The 19,485-nt window shown below is 41.5% G+C and overlaps 1 protein-coding gene across 9 annotated transcripts in view; it reads right to left on the bottom strand.

The window, feature by feature from the left end:
* Positions 1-19,485, bottom strand: part of NSD3 (nuclear receptor binding SET domain protein 3) — a 113,214-nt gene that overhangs the window by 7,160 nt on the left and 86,569 nt on the right. For 3 of the 9 annotated variants that reach the window (XM_063610911.1, XM_063610910.1, XM_063610908.1), the window contains exons 16-22: positions 18,957-19,140; positions 13,686-13,888; positions 12,615-12,727; positions 11,710-11,979; positions 4,824-4,940; positions 2,597-2,738; positions 1,365-1,471 (exon numbers count right to left, since the gene is read on the bottom strand). In XM_063610911.1, coding sequence (XP_063466981.1) covers positions 1,365-1,471; positions 2,597-2,738; positions 4,824-4,940; positions 11,710-11,979; positions 12,615-12,727; positions 13,686-13,888; positions 18,957-19,140 — 1,136 coding nt within the window. The remainder of the gene's footprint in view (positions 1-1,364; positions 1,472-2,596; positions 2,739-4,823; positions 4,941-11,709; positions 11,980-12,614; positions 12,728-13,685; positions 13,889-18,956; positions 19,141-19,485) is intronic. The other 6 variants (XM_055295973.2, XM_055295977.2, XM_055295974.2 and 3 more) reach the window with 3 other exon arrangements.

The following is a 19,485-nucleotide window of genomic DNA, read 5'->3' on the forward strand; positions in this document are numbered from 1 at the left end:
CTGGGTTCAAGTGATCCTCCTGCCTCAGCCTTTCACTGACTTTTTTTGGAGACTGAGTCTCACTCTGTCACCAGGCTGGAGTGCAGTGGGGCGATCTCATCTCACTGCAACCTCCGCCTCCTGGGTTCAAGCAATTCTCCTGCCTCAGCCTCCCGAGTAGCTGGGATTACAGGCGCGTGCTGCCACACATGGCTAATGTTTTGTATTTTAGTAGAGACGGGGGTTCACTGTGTTGCCCAGGCTGGTCTTGAACTCCTGAGTTCAGGCAATCTGCCTGCCTTGGCCTCCCAAAGAGCTAGGATTACAGGCATGAGCCACTGCATCTGGCCTTCATTGACTTTTGAATAGGGTGCTTTTTATTATTTTTATTTATTTAGTTTTTCAAGATGGAGTCTCGCTCTGTTGCCCATGCTGAAGTGCAATGGCGCGACCTTGGCTCACTGCAAACTCTGCCTCCCGGTTTCAAGCGATTCTTCTGCCTCAGCTTCCTGAGTAGCTGAGATTACAGGTGCGCGCCACCACGCCCAACTAGTTTTTGTATTTTTAGTAGAGATGGGGTTTCACCATGTTGGTCAGACTGGTCTTAAAATTCTTGACTTTGTGATCCACCGGCCTCGGCCTCCCAACATGCTGGGATTACAGGCGTGAGCCACCACACCCAGCCAGGTGCTTTTTATTTTTAATTGCAAGGGTAGTGGTAAATCCAAGCAACTTTTAGACAACCTGTTAATTTTTTTCATTGAGATATAATTCACATACCACATAATTCACCATTTTAAAGTTGTAATTCAGTGGACTTTAGTATTTTGTGAATTTTTAAAGTTTTAAATTAGCTTTTTGCTAATTTCATATTCAATCTGAAATAAAATACATTCTCAGAACCTAACAGACTTTACTGAAACAAGTTTCCTTGGAAAGTCACAGTCTAAATGTTCGATAAGCCCAGCCGATGACCCACAAACTAATCCAGGTGCCCAACTGCCAGCAGGTTCCTGAGATGGTCACAAACACACAGACAGACTTCTTTTTTTGTTTGAGACGGAGTCTCGCTCTGTCGCCCAGGCTAGAGTGCAGTGGCGCGATCTCGGCTCACTGCAAGCTCCGCCTCCCGGGTTCACACCATTCTCCTGCCTCAGCCTCTCCGAGTAGCTGACGCCCAGCTGATTTTTTGTATTTCTAGTAGAGACGGGGTTTCACCATGTTAGCCAGGATGGTCTCAATCTCCTGACCTCGTGATCTGCCCTCCTCGGCCTCCCAAAGTGCTGGGATTACAGGCGTGAGCCACCGCGCCCGGCCAAACAGACTTCTTAACAGCCCTACTCCTTATCGCCTGTTGGCTGGGGGCGCTCCCCTGCAAGACTGACCTTTGGCCGCACTCCTAGAAAACCACTGCAGTTATCTGCCCCACAGTGGCACTCCGTTCTGCCGTTGCCCAGACAATCTAGGTTATAATTAAATGTTAACTCCATCCCTGAAACACAGGAGAAATAATTATTCAAACTCGAGTCATGGGGAAGAGAAATGCTCTCACAGGCACACTCTCCTAATGAAAAAAAGAGACATCATTCTGGCATGAAGGCGTTTCCCTTGCCAGTGTTCTACCTCATTGATAACAGTGATGGTAAAAAAAGAAAAGGAGAAAAACATCCCCACCCAGGAACAATGACAGCAAAACTACACATCCTCAAAAGAAGTCATGTGCTTTTCACAGCAGTGGTTGAAACCAAAGTGACAGGGTCTAAGAATCTGCAATCTATGCTCAGGAGAATAGGTTCCAGTTCAGCCTTCTTTTCTATCGCTAACTCACACTAGTTTCTAAATGAACAATATGACCATGGAATTGTAACAATACTATTTTCAGTAATTACTGCTTTACATTATGATCAAATAAAGATCCAAAATGAAGGTTTACTGCATACACCAAAGATCCAGGGACTCAAACTAGGGCCTCCTTAAGCTTTCTTCTAGCTGGGCTTAAACAATCCACAATGAGTTCTAGAAACACAGTTTAAATCTGTTTTAGCTATAGCATTTCTCTTCTCACCTATTTTTCTACAAACTAAACAAAGGAGAAACCAAGTTTTATTGTTCAGATGCTGGATAGGTAAGGAAAAATGAAAACAGCTCTGGCTTCAGAGGCTTTTATGTCTAATTTGAAACAGAATGAACTTTCAAAGTGAAAACAACAACAAAAGATATCAGCAACTAAGGAACCAGCTGCTGTTAACACAAGCTCATTACTGTTAATATGTTTTAAAAAGAAAACAGCTAAAACATCTGGTTACACTGTACGGACAGCAGCTAACTTAGAGAATTCATTCAGCAGGACTGTGGACACAGAATCCTGTCAGACCCGCTCTTACATAAAAGTTCTCATTAAATTCCCTTTTGAGGTTATAGATTTTTACCTCTCACTGGCAGCTAACACTCAATTCTAAATATAACCTTCCTTTTATTTGAATACGTTTTCTAAATATAACCTTCCTCTTATTTGAATAAGTTCTTGGGCATCAAGCCTTGAAGAACCATGTCCTGGCTCTATAGGATATACTTTCTTCCTAGGGAGGAAAGCATGGGGAACGAGTTACTTTTTTACCTGCAGGAATATCACAGAGAGCAAATAGTCCCACTCGAACATCTCCATTCACTGTCCACTTTTGTGTTTCACAGTTGGGATTACAACTGTGGTTCATGAAGCGAGAATAATTTCCTTTTGGGCCGGCATCAATTATACGGTCCTTCAGAAAGAAAAGAAAGGTACCTTTTACATAAATTAAGTCTCTCCCAGAAACATCCAACTCAGTCAAGGATCACAGGCAGCAGCATTTTGCTACCAGCTGGTGTTTGACAACTGACAAATCAGGAAATGTGAGGCTGCCTGGGCAATTTACTAAGTTCTCTCCTTTATCTGATGACCTTCAAGTCAAAGTAAAGTAATTAGGATAAAGTGGGATTTAGTTGCTTTTTAAGTTTGCTTCTAGAAACAAATAGACCATGGAATAATGCTATTTAGAAGATTAGTGGGCCAGAGGTTTAGGAATGGTATTTTCTGATTAGAGATCTCGAAGTTCTGAAAACTACTCTGGTGTTTTGCTGTCAGCCCTCCTTTTCTGCTCCAAGCAGGAGGCAAAACTAGTATAGGGGGGGATATATGAGAGCTTAGGCCACAAAGAATTAAGAAAAATGAGAAACAAAACTTGGAGATGTGTCTCATGGAAGGACTACTGTGTAGGATATATTCTCCAGTGCTTATCTATTTGCTCTGTTTTTACTTGAAGTTCACAATACATTAAAAAGCTGAATATTCAGGTTTCCTGAATTTGAACTCTAACAATCTGGATAAGCTCCACAGAGCTGAACCTCTCAAGTGCTATCACCATGGCTGAAGGGGCCACAGGCAGGGAGGATAGGGTTGAAGGAGCCAGATCCCAGCAATCATAAAGAATGGCATTTTAACTGATGTTTATGAAATATGTTTATGAAAGTTGTAAAACTTTCAAACAATGACCTATCAGTTAAAATACTTTTAAGCTCCATTTCTTACTTTAATGATATTCTGAATCTCAGTTTTAGAGATATGATAGCCTAGAACACAGGAAAACATGGGTACCAGTCTTGGTTCTTAAAAGTATAACAAAATAGTCGACAAATGACTTATCATGGCTGGACATCAGCTTCTTGTCCTCTGTAAATCAGAGAACTGACAAAAAAATTAACTGAGATAATGGATTTACTGTGTATCAAATAGGTCTTACAACTGCAGAGATTAAACTAGCAGCTTTACTGTCATTTTTCTTATGACAGCACTCATTATTTTCTTTTTTCTTTTTTTTTTTTGAGACGGAGTCTTGCTCTGTCGCCCAGGCTGGAGTGCAGTGGCACGATCTCGGCTCACTGCAAGCTCCGCCTCCTGGGTTCACGCCATTCTCCTGCCTCAGCCTCCCAAATAGCTGGGACTACAGGCGCCCACCACCACGCCCGGCTAATTTTTTTTTGTATTTTTAGTAGAGACGGGGTTTCACTGTGTTAGCCAGGATGGTCTCGATCTCCTGACCTCATGATCCGCCCACCTCGGCCTCCCAAAGTGCTGGGATTACAGGCATGAGCCACCGCACCCGGCCTCTTTTTTTTTTTTGAGACAGGGTCTTGCTCCGTTGCCCAAGCAGGAATGCAGTGGTGTGATCACAGTTCACTACAACCTTGACCTCCTGGGCTCAAGTGATCCTCCTACCTTGGCCTCTTGAGGAGCTGGAACCACAGGCACGTGCCACCACACCTGGCTAACTTTTTATTTTTTGTAGAGACAGGGTCTTCCTATGTTGCACAGGCTGGTCTCAAACTCCTGGGCTCATGTGATCTGCCCTCCTCAGCCTCCCAAAGTATTGGGATTACAGGCATGAGCCACCATGCCCTGCCAAAAAGTTTTAATATACAGAACAATTTGGAGTTTTGGCTACAGTAGAACTTTAATAACAGTGGTTTATACCTTAGAATCACAGAGTTGATTCTCTCCTTCAGTAATAAAGAAACTGAGGCCCAGGACTTTTTTGACAAAGAACTCAGACTAAAATCCAGATATGCTAACCCTGCTCCTGGTTTTATTTTCACTCACAGTGCTGTCTTACATGACATGTGCAAAGCTTCAGTATCATTCATTTTGTACTCTGGTATAATTGGCACGTTATAGTAGGCAGCACACTAGCTACTGCAAATCATTATGCTCTGCCTGAAGAAAAATCAAATTGAAAGAAACTGAATTAAGACTATGAAACAAAAACAGAAACAAATCCCTTTTTCTTACGAAAAAAAAAAAGCAATTTTACCTTGGTAACAGTTAACATATAAAAATTAGTTACACTGTTCTCGTGGGCTCGCTTGATTCGCAATCTGCATTCTTCTTCATCAATTAATTCACCGACGTATTCATTTACAAATTCACCCTGGAGATAAATGTGCAATATGTAAGTTAAAATCAGTGTATTATATAAAGCATTGCTTAATGACACATGTATAACTCAAAATAATTAAAGAGAACCCTGAAAATATAACTTCAACCCTAGAAAGAAATGGTTATTTATTCATAGGCATTCAGGTGGCATTATTTTTCTGGTATAAGTGCCTCAGAAGGTGACAATCTGCTTGCCTTTTCTTGCTGACAATACTATTTTTATAGTCCAAGTGACAACATGTGGTGCATCGCTGGGATCTGGGGATAAAGCTAACTCTAGCCTTTGAAGCTATATTATAACAGACTTTTACTAGTTGGTGGCTATGCAATGGTTTCGGGGTGAGACCTGGAAGAGATCTGAATCTGAAACAAGTGAGCTCTGTTTTTGTTTTTAAGCTTCTTTTGAAGTAATTACTGACATTTAGAGGAAGTGGCAAAAATAGTACATGGGAAATCTTGGGAACATTCACTCAGTTTCCCCCAGTGGTAACATCTGACATAACTACAGTACAATATCAAAACCAGAAAACCGACATTGGTATAATCCAGACTTTATTCAGATTTTGCCAATTTTACTTGCATGCATTTGTGTGTGTATATAATGCTATGCGGTTTTAGCAGGTGTAGGGTCACGTAATCACCACTGCAATCAAGATACAGAGCTGATGCCTCACCACAGAGATTCCTTGTGATACTCACTCCTTTATAATCACACCCTCCCTCCATCGTTCCTCCACTCATCTCATCCTAACCCCTGGCAGTCACTCATCTGCTCTCCATCTCTAGAATTTTGTCATTTCAAGAATGTTCTGGCTGGCCGCCGTGGCTCACGCCTGTAATCCCAGCACTTTGGGAGGCGGAGGTGGGCGGATCACCTGAGGTCAGGAGTCCGAGACCGTAGCAGTGGTGATTACGTGACCCTACACCTGCTAAAACCGCATAGCCTGGCCAACATGGTGAAACACTGTCTCTACCAAGAATACAAAAATCGGTCAGGCGTGGTGGCACATGCCTGTAATCCCAGCTGCTCAGGAGGCTGAGGCTGGAGAATCGCTGAAACCCAGGAGGCAGAGGCTGCAGAGGGCCGAGATTGCGCCACTGCACTCCAGCCTGGGTGACAGAGCAAGGCAAGGCTCTGTCTCAAAAAACCAAAAAAAACAAAAAAAGGAATGTTTTATAATGGAATGATATAGTACAGAACTTTTTGAGATTGGCTTTAAAGATCAGGCAGATTCTCTTGAGATCTATCCAAGGTGATGAGTATATCAACAGGTTGTTCTTTTTAAATCTCTGAGTAGTGTTTCTGCCATTTGTTTAGCCATTCACCCATGGAAGAACATTTGGATTGTTTCCAGATTTTGGCTTTACAAATAAAGCTGCTATGAACATTCTGGTGAAAGTTTTCGTGTGGACATAGATTTTCATTTTCCTGGATAAATGGCCAGGAGTGCGTCTGCTGCACCATATGGTGAGTGTATGTTTCCTTATTAAGGAAACTGCCAAACTACTGTCCAGAGTTGCTGTACCGTCGTATGCTCCCACCAGCAGTTCAAGAGATCCACTTTCTCCACGTCCTGCCTGCATCTGGTATTGTCACTATTTATTATTTTAGCTGTTCTAACAGGCATACAGTGATAAGCTCTTTTTAAAATAAAAGCAAATATTGTACATTCAACATTTTGTCTTTATAATTACATAATCATTAACCTTTTCACCTCAAAAGCACTGCTCATTCAGTCTAGGTCAACATTCTCTATAAGGACTTACCAATCTTACTATTTTAGAGGAAAATAAATGTCTTGAAAAACAAATCGTATTGGCTTATTTTATCAGATTTCTGTCCCATTCTCCCTCCCTCCCCCACCCCACAAATTTCCACTAGCCCTTCTCATAGCTCTTCGTATCACAGAACTGTTGGTAGTCACTATCTGAAGAGAAAGAAGTACTGCATCACGTTTTCTGATTGTGGAAAATAATTAGGAACATAGCCAATGGTCTTTAAAACATTTAATCTTTTCTACTGATAAAAATAGATTATAATAAGAGAAAAGAAATGAATGGTTAAACTAGAAGGGCCCTAACCTCCCTGCCTCTTCCTTTGGCGGCATGTGGCGAGTGAGCTCAGCGAGAAGCACTGGTCTGCTTCACGGAGCTACATATGTTTCAGCTGCGGAGCAGTCACTACCAAAGGTGACCACTGGCTTTTTCTCTCTCCTGTTTTTATCTATTGTATAAGCTATGACATGGAATTCAGTTAGAAAAAGAAAAACAGGCCAGATGTGGTGGCTCATGCTGCAATCCTAGCACTTTGGGAGGCTGAGGCAGGAGGACTGCTTGAGCCAGGAGTTTGAGATCAGCCTGGGCAACACAGTGAAACCTCATCTCTACAAAAAATAAAAAACATCAGCCAGGTGTGGTGGTGCATTGCTGTGGTCCCAACTACTTAGGATGCTGAGGCAGGAGGATCACTTGAGCCCGAGAGTTCAAGGCTGCAGCGAGCTGTGACTGTACCACTGCACTCCAACCTGGGTGACAGGGCAAGACTCTGTTTCAAGGAAAAAAAAAAAAACAAAATTCATCTGTAACTGCAGCACCATAAACGTTAATTTCCTTCACTTTTTCCTTCCAGTCCTTTCTCACAAAGGACATGGGACTGTTCTGCACATTCGTCTATTATATACACTATCAGCCTCAAATGGCTTTTCCTGTATCCAGTTTGGACTTTGTTATGAGCTGATGAACAACATTTTGCACTATGATATGATATCGAAGGGTGGCAGAAGATTGTATTGCCAGCTTGGCTTCATTGCCACCTACTGTTACTACTTAATGATGTTAGGGCAAATTTTCTGTTTTGAGACGGAGTTTCACTCTTGTTGCCCAGGCTGGCGTGCAGTGGCATGATCTTGGCCCACTGCAACCTCCGCCTCCTGGGTTCAAGTGATTCTCCTGCCTCAGCCTCCCAAGTAGTGGGGATTACAGGCATGCATCGCCACACCCAGCTAATTTTATATTTTTAGTAGAGATGGGGTTTCACTGTTGGTCAGGCTGGTCTCAAACTGCTAACCTCAAATGATCCACCTGCCTTGACCTCCCAAAGTGCTAGGATTACAGGTGTGAGCCACTCCGCCCGGCCTAGGGCAAATTTTCTTTAGTGGAAACCTGTAGTGGAGAATTTCAACCAAATCAGCTCTACTACTTGTTTTTTCACACATTAGGATGCAAGGTAAGATTTCATTTGAAGAAATAGTTTTGTGACTTTAAAAGCTTGATCATGATTCATTATGGTTTATACTTGTTAGTCTATGAAAATGAGTAAATACAGAAAAATTAAGTGCTGATATCAAACATGAGAGCAAGTCTCATAAACTTGATACCACTGTAAATAAAGATGGAAATATTTCAGATGTCCTAAGAGACAGATCTTTAGCCTCAAAGAGTTGCTGACTAGACTTAAAAACCATTAACTATGAATTCATTTGTGAACAAAAACTGTAACAAACTCATTAACTTAAAAAATGCTACAGATCTGTCCTTAAAGACCACAGCAAAAAGGCTAATTCAATATTTAATACCTTAAAATTTTTTCTGAGAAAGAAACAACTTCATAACAAGAAGTCCCTAGTTTGGCTGGCACACATGTTCAGGAATCTGTTCTGTGCAGAAAGAAGGGGACTGACTGTGTACCTTCCATTTCATATTGGACTTCTTTCCTGTAAATACACCGAATATCTTTTTCATGTTGCTATAATGTCTTTATGATTACACTTTTCAATGATTGTATATTTCTAGCTATTTTGTAAAAGACCAATTGTCTTACATCAGCAAACCCTCAAGTGCTAGCTAAAGAGCAGGAAAATCAAGATTGTTTAATTTATCTTACAATACATTTCAGAATTGTTAACACAATATTAAAGTGGATGGATTTCAGGATGGCCCCATGAACTCCAGTGAAATCAAAGGCAAAAATTTGTATATATGATATGCACGGCACTAAAGTAATATAAAACATTTTGAATTATATAATGACATTTTAGATGTGGTTGGCCTTTGACCAAGCAGCCCAGTCCACATATCCAATACATCAGCAAATCCTGTTGGCTCTACCTTCAAAATGTCAGAAATCCAATCACTTCCCTCCTGGCTCAACTACAACCCCAGTGGTTCCATGTCACCATTGTCTTTCTCCTGGGCGACTCTAATGGTCTCCCTTTATCGCTCTTTCCTCCTTATCATATGTTCTCTATACCACAGCCACAATTATCCTTTCGAAACCCAAGTGTGACAGAGAGACTCTCAAGGTGTCCCCTGTGATGCCTGCCTGCTGGTGTTCATGCCATTGTGTCACCTCCCCTTGTTGCGTGCGAGCAGGATCTGTGATTAGCTTCTAACCAACAGAATATGGCATGGGTGACGGGGTGATTATGTGAGTTTACGACATAAGACTTCAGTGTCCATCTTCCTGTAGTGTCTCTCACCCCTGCTGGCTGTAAGGAAGCAAGTGGCCATGCTGGGAATCCCATGTGGCAGGGAACTGTGGGCAGCCTCTAGAAGCTGAAAGCAGCTCCTGGCCAACAACAAAAACAAACAAACACACACACCCACCCCAAAACAAAAACAACTGGAGTCTCTCAGCCCTATAGCTAGAGAACGGAGTTCTGCCAACAACTGTGCAAGCAGGGAAGCAGATCCTTCCCTAGTCAAGCCACAGAGGAGAACCCAGCCCCAGTAGGCACCTTGATTGCTACCTGGTGAGGTCCTTAGTAGAGGACCCAGTTAAGGATTGCCTAGACTCCTGACCCATATTAACTGTGAGATAATAAAATGTGTGTTATGTCTTAGTTTGCTAACTTTGTGGTAACATTTGTATGTGGCAATAGAAAACTAATACACCAAATCAGATCAAGTCACTCCCTAGTAAAATCCTCCAGATGTTCCCCATCCCATGGCCAATATGGCCAGTAAGGCACCATCCTATCTAGCCGGTGGCTGACCTTCTTACCGCAGCTCCTCTCTTTCCTCTCCTGTGGCTCCTCCCCAGGCACAGAACTTCCTTGTTGTTCCTGGAGCACACTGCAGCCTTTACAGCTGCTTGCCTCCAGTCTGACGTGCTCTTCTCCTGCACACACCTTCATGGCTACTACACACAGGGCAAACGGTGCCTCCTCAGGCATCCCTGAGCCAATCGATTGAAAAGGGCAATCCCTGTCACCAGCTAGCCCCTTTTCCAGCTTTATTTTTATTCACAGCATTTAGTGGCACTCGACATGTTTATTATCTGTCTCCTCAAGCAGATCCACTAAGGTAAGGGTTTCATGTGTCTTGTTCACTGTTGTTTTCCAAGTGCCAAGAATAATACCTGCCACATAGGAAGCAGCTTAATACACATGTACCGAATAACTGAATTTCACTTCAAGCAATCTGACCTACAGAAATAGGTGCACAAAGGTGGATGACCAAGAACATTCATTATGGAATTAAAAAATATTTATGTATCTATTTATTGGGAATAGGTTACATTACTTATTTATTGGGGAAATAGGTCATTTATTTACTTATTGGGAAATAGGTTAAATAAATATGGTACATTTTACTATGACTAAAATGAGACTGTTAAAAAGAATGAAGTAAAATCTATATGTACTGCCACAAATGTATTTATGATATAGTGTGTGAATGGGAAGAAAACGTCCAATATTTATGTTTAGAAAACCCTTAAAAATGTATTATTATATATGTTTGTAACTATATAGAAAAAGTTATAAAAGGCTACCTATCCAACTATGAACAATGGTTATCTCTGATGAGGAGATGAAGAATTGAAGGGATGAAGAATTTCACTCTGCTATCTTTTTTGTATTGTATTGTATTGACTGTATTGTATGACTTTTCTTTACTACATTAGATGGCATTTTTAAATTACAAACCTGATTTTCTTTTTTTTTGAGATGGAGTCTTGCTCTGTCGCCCAGGCTGGAGTGTGGTGGCGCGATCTCAACTCACTGCAATCTTCACCTCCAGGGTTCAAGCGATTCTCCTGCCTCAGCCTCCCGAGTAGCTGGGACTACAGGTGCCCACTACCACGCCCAGCTAATTTTTTGTATTTTTAGTAAAGACAGGGTTTCACCATGTTAGCCAGGATGGTCTCGATCTCCTGACCTTGGCTGTGACCACTGTGCCCAGCTGATTTTTTTTAAAAGGTAGAAAAATGTCAAGAATAATTTTAGGTTGGACACAGTGGCTCATGCTTATAATCCCAGCACTTTGGGAGGCCAAGGCAGGAGAATTGCTTGAGTCCAGGAGTTTGAGACCAGCCTGGGCAATGTAGTGAGACCCTACCCAGCTACTTGGGAGGCAGAAGTGGGAGGATCTCTTGAGCCCAGGAGTTCAAGGCTTGAGTGAGCTATGAACACGCCACTGTACTCCAGCATGGGTAACAGAATGGGGACCCTGTCTTTAAAAGAAAATAAAAATAAAACAATAAAAAAACAAGGAAAAACTATTTCACAAAGAAATTACCAGTGTCCCCTCTCTCCTTTTTATGACTAGCCACTGGACACTCAAAGTTTAAGTACATTTTATCACTATCTTCTTCCTACTACTCTTCTTTGCTCAAGAAGTACCAAACTCTCAACATGGGAAGTTTTAACATTTTACCACAAATTCCTGTTTATTTTATCCCTAGAACTCTACCCTATTGAAGCATTCCTAAAAAGCCCAGGTTCTGGTCTCTTCCACCCCCCTCCACCATCCCATGCTACCTTCTTAATGCTCCTTTTTGTCCTGAGGCCCCAGCCTCTCCGCTCCGTTTTGATGATCTCTGCATCAGGGTACAGTCTCTTTGTAAAGCACTGGTTCTGACAACGATCTCCAGCTGGACACACCTGCGGGTGGCATTCATACTGCAACATTCTGTTCAGGCACTCCGATTCCAAGCCACAAGGGTTTTCATCAGCTGGCTTGCAGTTACAGCGGGGAATCTCTGACAGGTCAGCAACCTGGATCTGCACCTTTCCTATTACTTTGTTAGCCTAGAAAACAAAATCACAAACGAGAGGGAGGCGGCAGGTAAGTCATCTGGCAATGTGAACAGGAACATCTAAAACATCCACGCTACTGCCTCGTGGTGCTACTCTGAGAAAGGTTATCTTTCCTGATGAATAAGCTGAGATTAATAACCACCTCTTTTGTCATTTCGTTGACAAAAATATCAAAGCCTCAAGTGAATTTTCACTTATTTATCCTGGGTATTTCTACTTTCACTAGATGGAAATTTCGTAACTGAAAACAAGAGAAAATACATTTGTTTGTGGGTTCTCTGAAATAAAGGGAGTAAACACCTATATTCTCATTTGGTGGCGGGATAACCTGGTAGAACAAGAACAGGATTTCACATAAGACATGTTGCTACTAGGTATGAGAAGACTTATCAAAGACCTAATTTTCACAGCACAATAACTATGCTCCCATTTAATGCTTCCAACAGAAGCTCTGTTTTACAGAAGACTGTGATAATTAGCAAAAGTTTGCACAAGTCAAAAAGGGTCTTTAACTACTAAAGAGTAATGCATTTCATCTCATCTATTAAATATCAATGCTTTCATTGTAAAGACTTACTTTGTTTCTTATTTTATTTGGCAATCCCAGGCCAGAGATAAAGACTTACTTTGATGTGTTTGTAGGGAGGGGGTTTTCTTGAGTTTTTTTCAATCTCTAGGGCTTCTTTACTTTCTCTTTGTGCTTTCAATTCCTGGAAACGTTTTGCAGCTTCTTCCAGTGCTGCCAATAAGACGATACAAAGTATGTAAATACCAAAAACCAAAGGAAAATTGATGGGATAGTAGTTTTACGCTGCCTTCCCAATGCTTTGCATCTGGCCTGAGATTTTTCTTTTTAAAATTATTTTCTGGAAGTTACTGTTTACCACCAGGATGGGGTAACAATGAAATAGGATATAACTCACTGAACACTATGCTCTGTGCATGCTGTTGCCTCAGGGAAGAGGCTCTACTTCAATGATCAGAAGTCTCCAAGTGACCCTAAGAACAGCTTTTTGCCTTGTAATAGATTTAAATTCATTTTACCCTTACCAGAAAGCCAAACTTGCTGGCAACTCATTGCAAAAGCAGTTGTAAGGCTTTTCATGGGAAGTCTTTACTACTCTTCTGTTGCAAAGGAACTTCACTTGATTAAAAAGACTATTCTCAGGCTGGGCTTGGTGGCTCATAGCTATAATCCTAGCACTTTGGAAGGCTGAGGCGGGCAGATCGCTTGAACCCAGGAGTTCAAGACCAGCCTGGGCAACATGGTGAAACCCTATCTCTATAAAAAATACAAAAATTAGCTGGGCATGGTAGCGGGCACCTGTAGCCCCAGCTACTCGGGAGGCTGAGGCAAGAGGATCACTTGAGCCCTGGAGTTCAAGGCTGCAGTGAGCTGTGATCATGCCTTCCAGCCTGGGCAACAGAGTGAGATCCTGTCTAAAAAAAAAAAAAAAGACTATTCCTAGAATAATCTGTGTTTATAGAAAGATCACTGAAGAAATTCCTTTCAAATACACAGCACAGTCTGCAATATTGAAATGTATTTTCAACCTGGTTCTGATGTGACTGGAAGCTTATGGCATAATGTCTAGTGAAAATTCTCTAATACCAGAAATATTAGGCAGGTGAAGAGATGTTGAGAAACCGACACCGGAGTTGTAGTTTTGAGTCATTGTAAACATCATCCAGCTTACCTTTTTTGAAGGTCTTGTTAATACTAGTCTGCCCCTCAGCAAAGCTTTTGTCTCCTTCAACATAAGGGAACACTCTGCCCTGGTGTACCCAGTAGTAGTCATGAGAACCAAAGAAGAATACAGGGAAGTCCCCCAAGTCATGTTTAAGACCCTGGATGTTCAGTGGCACAGACCTGGGGTTGCAGATCTCTGCTGGCCACCATCTGAAAACGAAAGCAATTTTAGATCAAGAAGGCGAAAACGAAACAAAAAACCACTATTTACAAGATTGGCAGAAGGGAAAAAAGGTTTTGTATTTTGCAATTTTCATTCAGATTCTAAGAACATAAAATACCACACATCATTACAAAAAGTAATTAATGAAATAGTGAACATAGACTAAACAAATTAGGCCCTAAACACCTGATCTACTTTCTTTTAAAAAATATTTCATATTTATAAAATATATATCATGAAAATATGTTCTAAAATATAATAATAATACTGAACCTACCACCCAGTGATATTCCAAACCTAATTTCAATCCTAGAAAAGTCATGTTTCTCCCCAAACTTAATACTGAGATTATCTTTCAAGGTATAACAGTTGATTTCTAGTAGTCAATGGAATCATTTTGAGAATAAACGGATGCTATCATAAAGAATGACCACTCCCATTCAAATCAGCATTTAGTCTCTAGTCAACCTGGGCAAACACCTCTTGGTCAAATGTACGAGGTTTTATATCACTTTGTATTTCAGAATCTAATTCATCTTAGATCATAATAAACATGGAAGAGAGGACAGAATGAAAATATAACTGTTTCAGGCTATGATAACTGAATACTACAGCAGTCACTAAATGAAACCATCTGTGAGGAAATCTGACAGTTTCTAGCAAGCAGACAAGTTAGGAATTGAATGATGAAGCTAACAGTCAGAAAATGAGGCCAACCTCATGGGCTTTTGTAGTAAATAGACTTAAATTTTTTGAATCTCTTATTTTACATATGCCTAATAAAACAATTTTTAACACATAACTGTATTATTGAGAAGATAAATGATGACACGACTGCACTCCCAGATTTATATTGCAGAACTTGATGAAGTGTCACCTGAAAGGTACTCTGCTGTTCATCTAAGAATTAAAAACATGGGTAAGAATCCATGCTCAAATTGTAAACAAAACAAAAACCACTATTTTCTGATTGATACTTGGTTCATTCTCAAAGCAGACTCTATTTATTTCTAAACAACTTTAAGGTAATTAAATATGTATACAGTTACTGCCTTCACTAACGTCAGTTAGGAAGAGGCACATGTTCTGCCTGGGTTTGTTTCAGGTCCTCATATTTTCCCCCAAGAAGCAACAGGCTGGAATAACTAGTTATTGAAAATAAACAGCTTCATGCAGCCCCACTGGGCCTGACTGGAAAGAAATACATTAAGAATTAGTTCATGGATGGAAGTCTTTCCAAAACATACAAGAAGAATCTGACCTAGATATAAAATCTCACTGGACTGTGAACTTAATTGCAGCACTGTTTTGGGTTTCTTTAAAATGTAATATAATTAAAATTTAAGTATTAAAATAAATCAAAGACATTTTCATATTCATAACTTTAAAAAATTGAAGTTTATTTGAAGATCTGAAGGTTTCTTACATTGTTTTAGATATTTCTTGTCTAGAAATGTCTTAAATGTATTAATTTTCAAACTGTGCACCCTTCTCCATGCCAGCAAGATACATATTTTTCAATTATGAAAGCAGTATGCACTTCTTTTAAAAATTAAAACAATGCAGAAATGTATAATAGAAAAGTGGAAATGCCTCTTCTTGTAATCTCATCCTTGACACTATTAACATTAGATGTATTTCTTCCCAGGTATTAAAAACATATTGTATTGGCCAGGTGTGGTGGCTCAGGCCTATAATCTCAGCACTTGGGGAGGTTGTGGTGGGCAGATCACTTGAAGTCAGGAGTTCAAGACCAGCCTGGCCAACATGGCGAAACCCGGTCTCTAATAAAAATACAAAGATTAGGCCGGGCACGGTGGCTCACGCCTGTAATCCCAGCACTTTGGGAGGCCAAGGCGGGCATATCATGAGGTCAGGAGATGGAGACCATCCTGGCCAACACGGTGAAACCTCGTCTCTACTAAAAAAAAAAAAATACAAAAAATTAGCCGGGTGTGGTGGCGGGTGCCTGTAGTCTCAGCTACTCAGGAGGCTGAGGCAGGAGAATGGCGTGAACCCGGGAGGCAGAGCTTGCAGTGAGCCGAGATCGTGCCACTGTACTCCAGCCTGGGCAACAGAGAGAGACTCTGTCTCAAAAAAAAAAAAAAAAAAAAAAAAAAAAAACAACAAAGATTAGCCAGGCATCATGGCATGCATCTGTAATCCCAGCTACTTGGGAGGCTGAGGCAGGAGAATCGCTTGAACCCGGGAGGTGGAGGTTGCAGTGAGCCGAGATCGCGCCATTGCACTCCAAGCTGGGCGACAGAGCGAGACTGTGTCTCAAAAAAAAAATACAAACATTAGCCAGGCGTCGTGGCATGTGTCTGTAATCCCAGCTACTTGGGAGGCTGAGGCAGGAGAATCGCTTGAACCCGGGAGGCGGAGGTTACAGTGAGCCGAGATCGCGCCACTGCACTCCAGCCTGGGACAGAGCAAGACTTCATCCCAAAAAGAAAAAGAAAAAGAAAAAGAAGCAGGGGGAGGTTTGATCTCAATACCCCAAATCTCAGCTAAAAATGAAGTTCTAAAATTTAAATGGGTAAACATGTAACATATGTAAAAGAGAGAGAACAGGCTGGGTGCAGTGGCTCACGCCTGTAATCCCAGCACTTTGGGAGGCTGAGGCTGGTGGATCAGGAAGTCAAGAGATTGAGACCATCCTGGCCAACATAGTGAAACCCCGTCTCTACTAAAAATACAAAAATTAGCCAAGCATGGTGGAGCACGCCTGTAGTCCCAGCTACTCGGGAGGCTGAGGCAGGACAATCACTTGAATCCAGCAGGCGGAGGCTGCAGTGGGCCAAGATCACACCACTGCACTCCAGCCTGGCAACAGAGCGAGACTCTGTCTCAAAAAATAAAAATAAAAAAGAGAGAGAGAGAGGAAGAACAAACATAGCTCTTGCTAAAAGAAATTACAGTATGTTTGAAATTTTCTAGAAATATATTTTAGAGCCAGACACGGTGGCTCACATCTGTAATCCTAGCACTTTGGGAGGCTGAGGCGGGCGGATCAGCTGAGGTCAGGAGTTCGAGATCAGCCTGGCCAACATAGTGAAACCCCGTCTGTACTAAAATTACAAAAATTAGCCAGGCACCTGTAATCCCAGCTACTTGGGAGGCTGAAGCAGGAGAATCGCTTGAACCTCGGAGGTGGGGGTTACAGTGAGCAGAGATCATATCACTACATTCCAGCCTGGGTGACAGAGTGAGACTCTGTCTCAAAAAAAAAAAAAAAAAAAAAAAAAAAGAAAGAAATATATTTTACCTAGGATTCTAACTGAAAAGCAGAACTCTATTGTGCTATCTTGAATAGTATCTATTTTCTTTGTAAAATGATAAATACATGCCTCAAAATGTAGAGTTTTTTAGTTTAGTTGTGTTTTTTTGTTTTTTTCTGAGACAGGGTCTTGCCCTGTTGCCAAGCCTGGAGTGCAGTGGCACAATCATTGCTCACTGCAGCCTTAACCTCCTGGGCTCTAGCAATCCTCCAGACTCAGTCTCCCGAGTAGCTATGACGCTACCACACCTGGCACGCCACCATGCCCAGCTAATCTGTATATATTTTGTAGAGACAGGGTTTTGTCATGTTGCCCATGCTGGTCTTGAACTCCTCAGCTCAAGCAATCCACCTGCCCCAGCCTTCTACAGTGCTAGTATTACAGGCATGAACCACTGTACCTGGCCAAGTTTTAAAACTGTATCACTATACCTGTTCAGCAAAGGCTCGTTGAAAGCCTTAAAGGAGAAAGTATTATTAAAATAATGGTACTCACATACTTCCTGCTTCATTCCCTTAAGACTAAAGCCTCTTAATGGAATAATCTCTCCTTAAATTCTAAAAAGTTTTCTCTTTATACACGGTTTAGGGCTAAAACGGATGAGATTCAGGGGCAAAGAGCTATTTTGACCAGAATATAAACTTGATTTTATTAGAAATCAGAAATCAACATATATCTAATTAAGACATAAAGAAAATATCATCTCTAGCCAAGTGTGGTGGCTCATTCCTATAATCCTAGCACTTTGGGAGGCTGAGGCAGGAGGATCGCTTGAGACCCCATCTCACTATATTTATTCAATTTAAATTAAAAAAAATTTTTAAAGTTTTTTTTTTGGCTGGGTGCGGTGGCTCATGCCTGTGATCCCAGCACTTTGGGAGGCCACGGTGGGTGGATCACGAGGTCAGAAGATCGAGACCATCCTGGCTAACATGGTGAAACCCCGTCTCTACTAAAAATACAAAAATTAGCCGGGCGTGGTAGCGGGCACCTGTAGTCCCAGCTACTCGGGAGGCTGAGGCAGGAGAATGGTGTGAACCCGGGAGGTGGAGCTTGCAGTGAGCCGAGATCGCACAACTGCACTCCAGCCTGGGCCACAGAGCAAGACTCCATCTCAAAAAAAAAAAAAAAAAAAAAAAGTTTTCTTTGGAAAAAAAAATCATCTCCACTGTCCACATAAGACCTTTTATTCCAAAATCTAGTAGCACACAGCCCATTAGTATAAAACAACTTTCAGGACTTAAAAAAAAAAGTTGGTGGGCATGGTGGCTCATGCCTGTAATCCCAGCACTTTGGGAGGCTGAGGTGGGCAGATTGCTTGACTCATGAGTTTGAGACCAGCCTGGGCAACATGGCGAAACATCGTCTCTACTAAAAATATAAAAAACTAGCCAGGGGTGGTGGTGTGCACCTGTAATCCCAGCTACTTGGGGGGCTGAGGTGGGAGGATGGCTTGAGCCAGCAGGTGGTGGGTGCAGTGAGCTGAGATCATACCACTGCACTCCAGCCTTGGTGATAGATCCAAACCGCCTCACAACCAACCAACCAACCAACCAATCCAAAGAAAAAGAAAAAGAAATTCAATAATGAATTAGGAACATAACCTTCCCAACCCCTTAAGAACCCAGCCTCAAAACATGATTCTTTTCTTTTTTTTTTAAGGAAGTAGGTCCATGCTGTCTACCTATCTATCTCCAAGTCACTCTGCATCCAGAGTATGAAACTGGTCTGCAAAATGACTGAATACTTCCTCTTTGTTCTTGGAAAAACTTGCCTGTAATTTCCCAATTTGACCCAAACAATCTGCTTGTAATGTAGTTTCTTGCCAGCTTTACAGTCATTACAATTCCAGCAGCCTTCTGGCATTTCTATGCTTAGGCATTCCGGGTGGAAGGAAGCTGGGCACGATTCACAGCAGAGCAATCTTCCACCTTGAAACAAATAAACAGTCTTAATAACTGAGAAAAGAGGAGAGAGAAAAAGAAAGAAAAAGGAGAAAGTTATCTTTTCAGCACATTAAATTTGTTTCAAATTTGGGGAAAGTAACAAAGGGAATGCGTCATATCTACAGTGATGGATTAAAATAGCAAGTGAACATATTTAGCTACTTTTCAGGGTTTCAGTGGCCAGAAACTCAGAGCTTCTGAGTAGCACCAAAAGCATCCATGTACTCTTTACTCCTTTAAACTATGGGCTACTGAGGTATCAGTTTAGAAGCTAAACTCTTAACATATGACCAAATTGAAGCATAAAATCTTTTGACTGAGTAGATTTGAGAGGTTTTTCAAACATGTAAGTAACAA

Source organism: Symphalangus syndactylus, chromosome 10, assembly GCF_028878055.3.
Source record: "Symphalangus syndactylus isolate Jambi chromosome 10, NHGRI_mSymSyn1-v2.1_pri, whole genome shotgun sequence".
NCBI classification, from domain to species: domain Eukaryota; kingdom Metazoa; phylum Chordata; class Mammalia; order Primates; family Hylobatidae; genus Symphalangus; species Symphalangus syndactylus.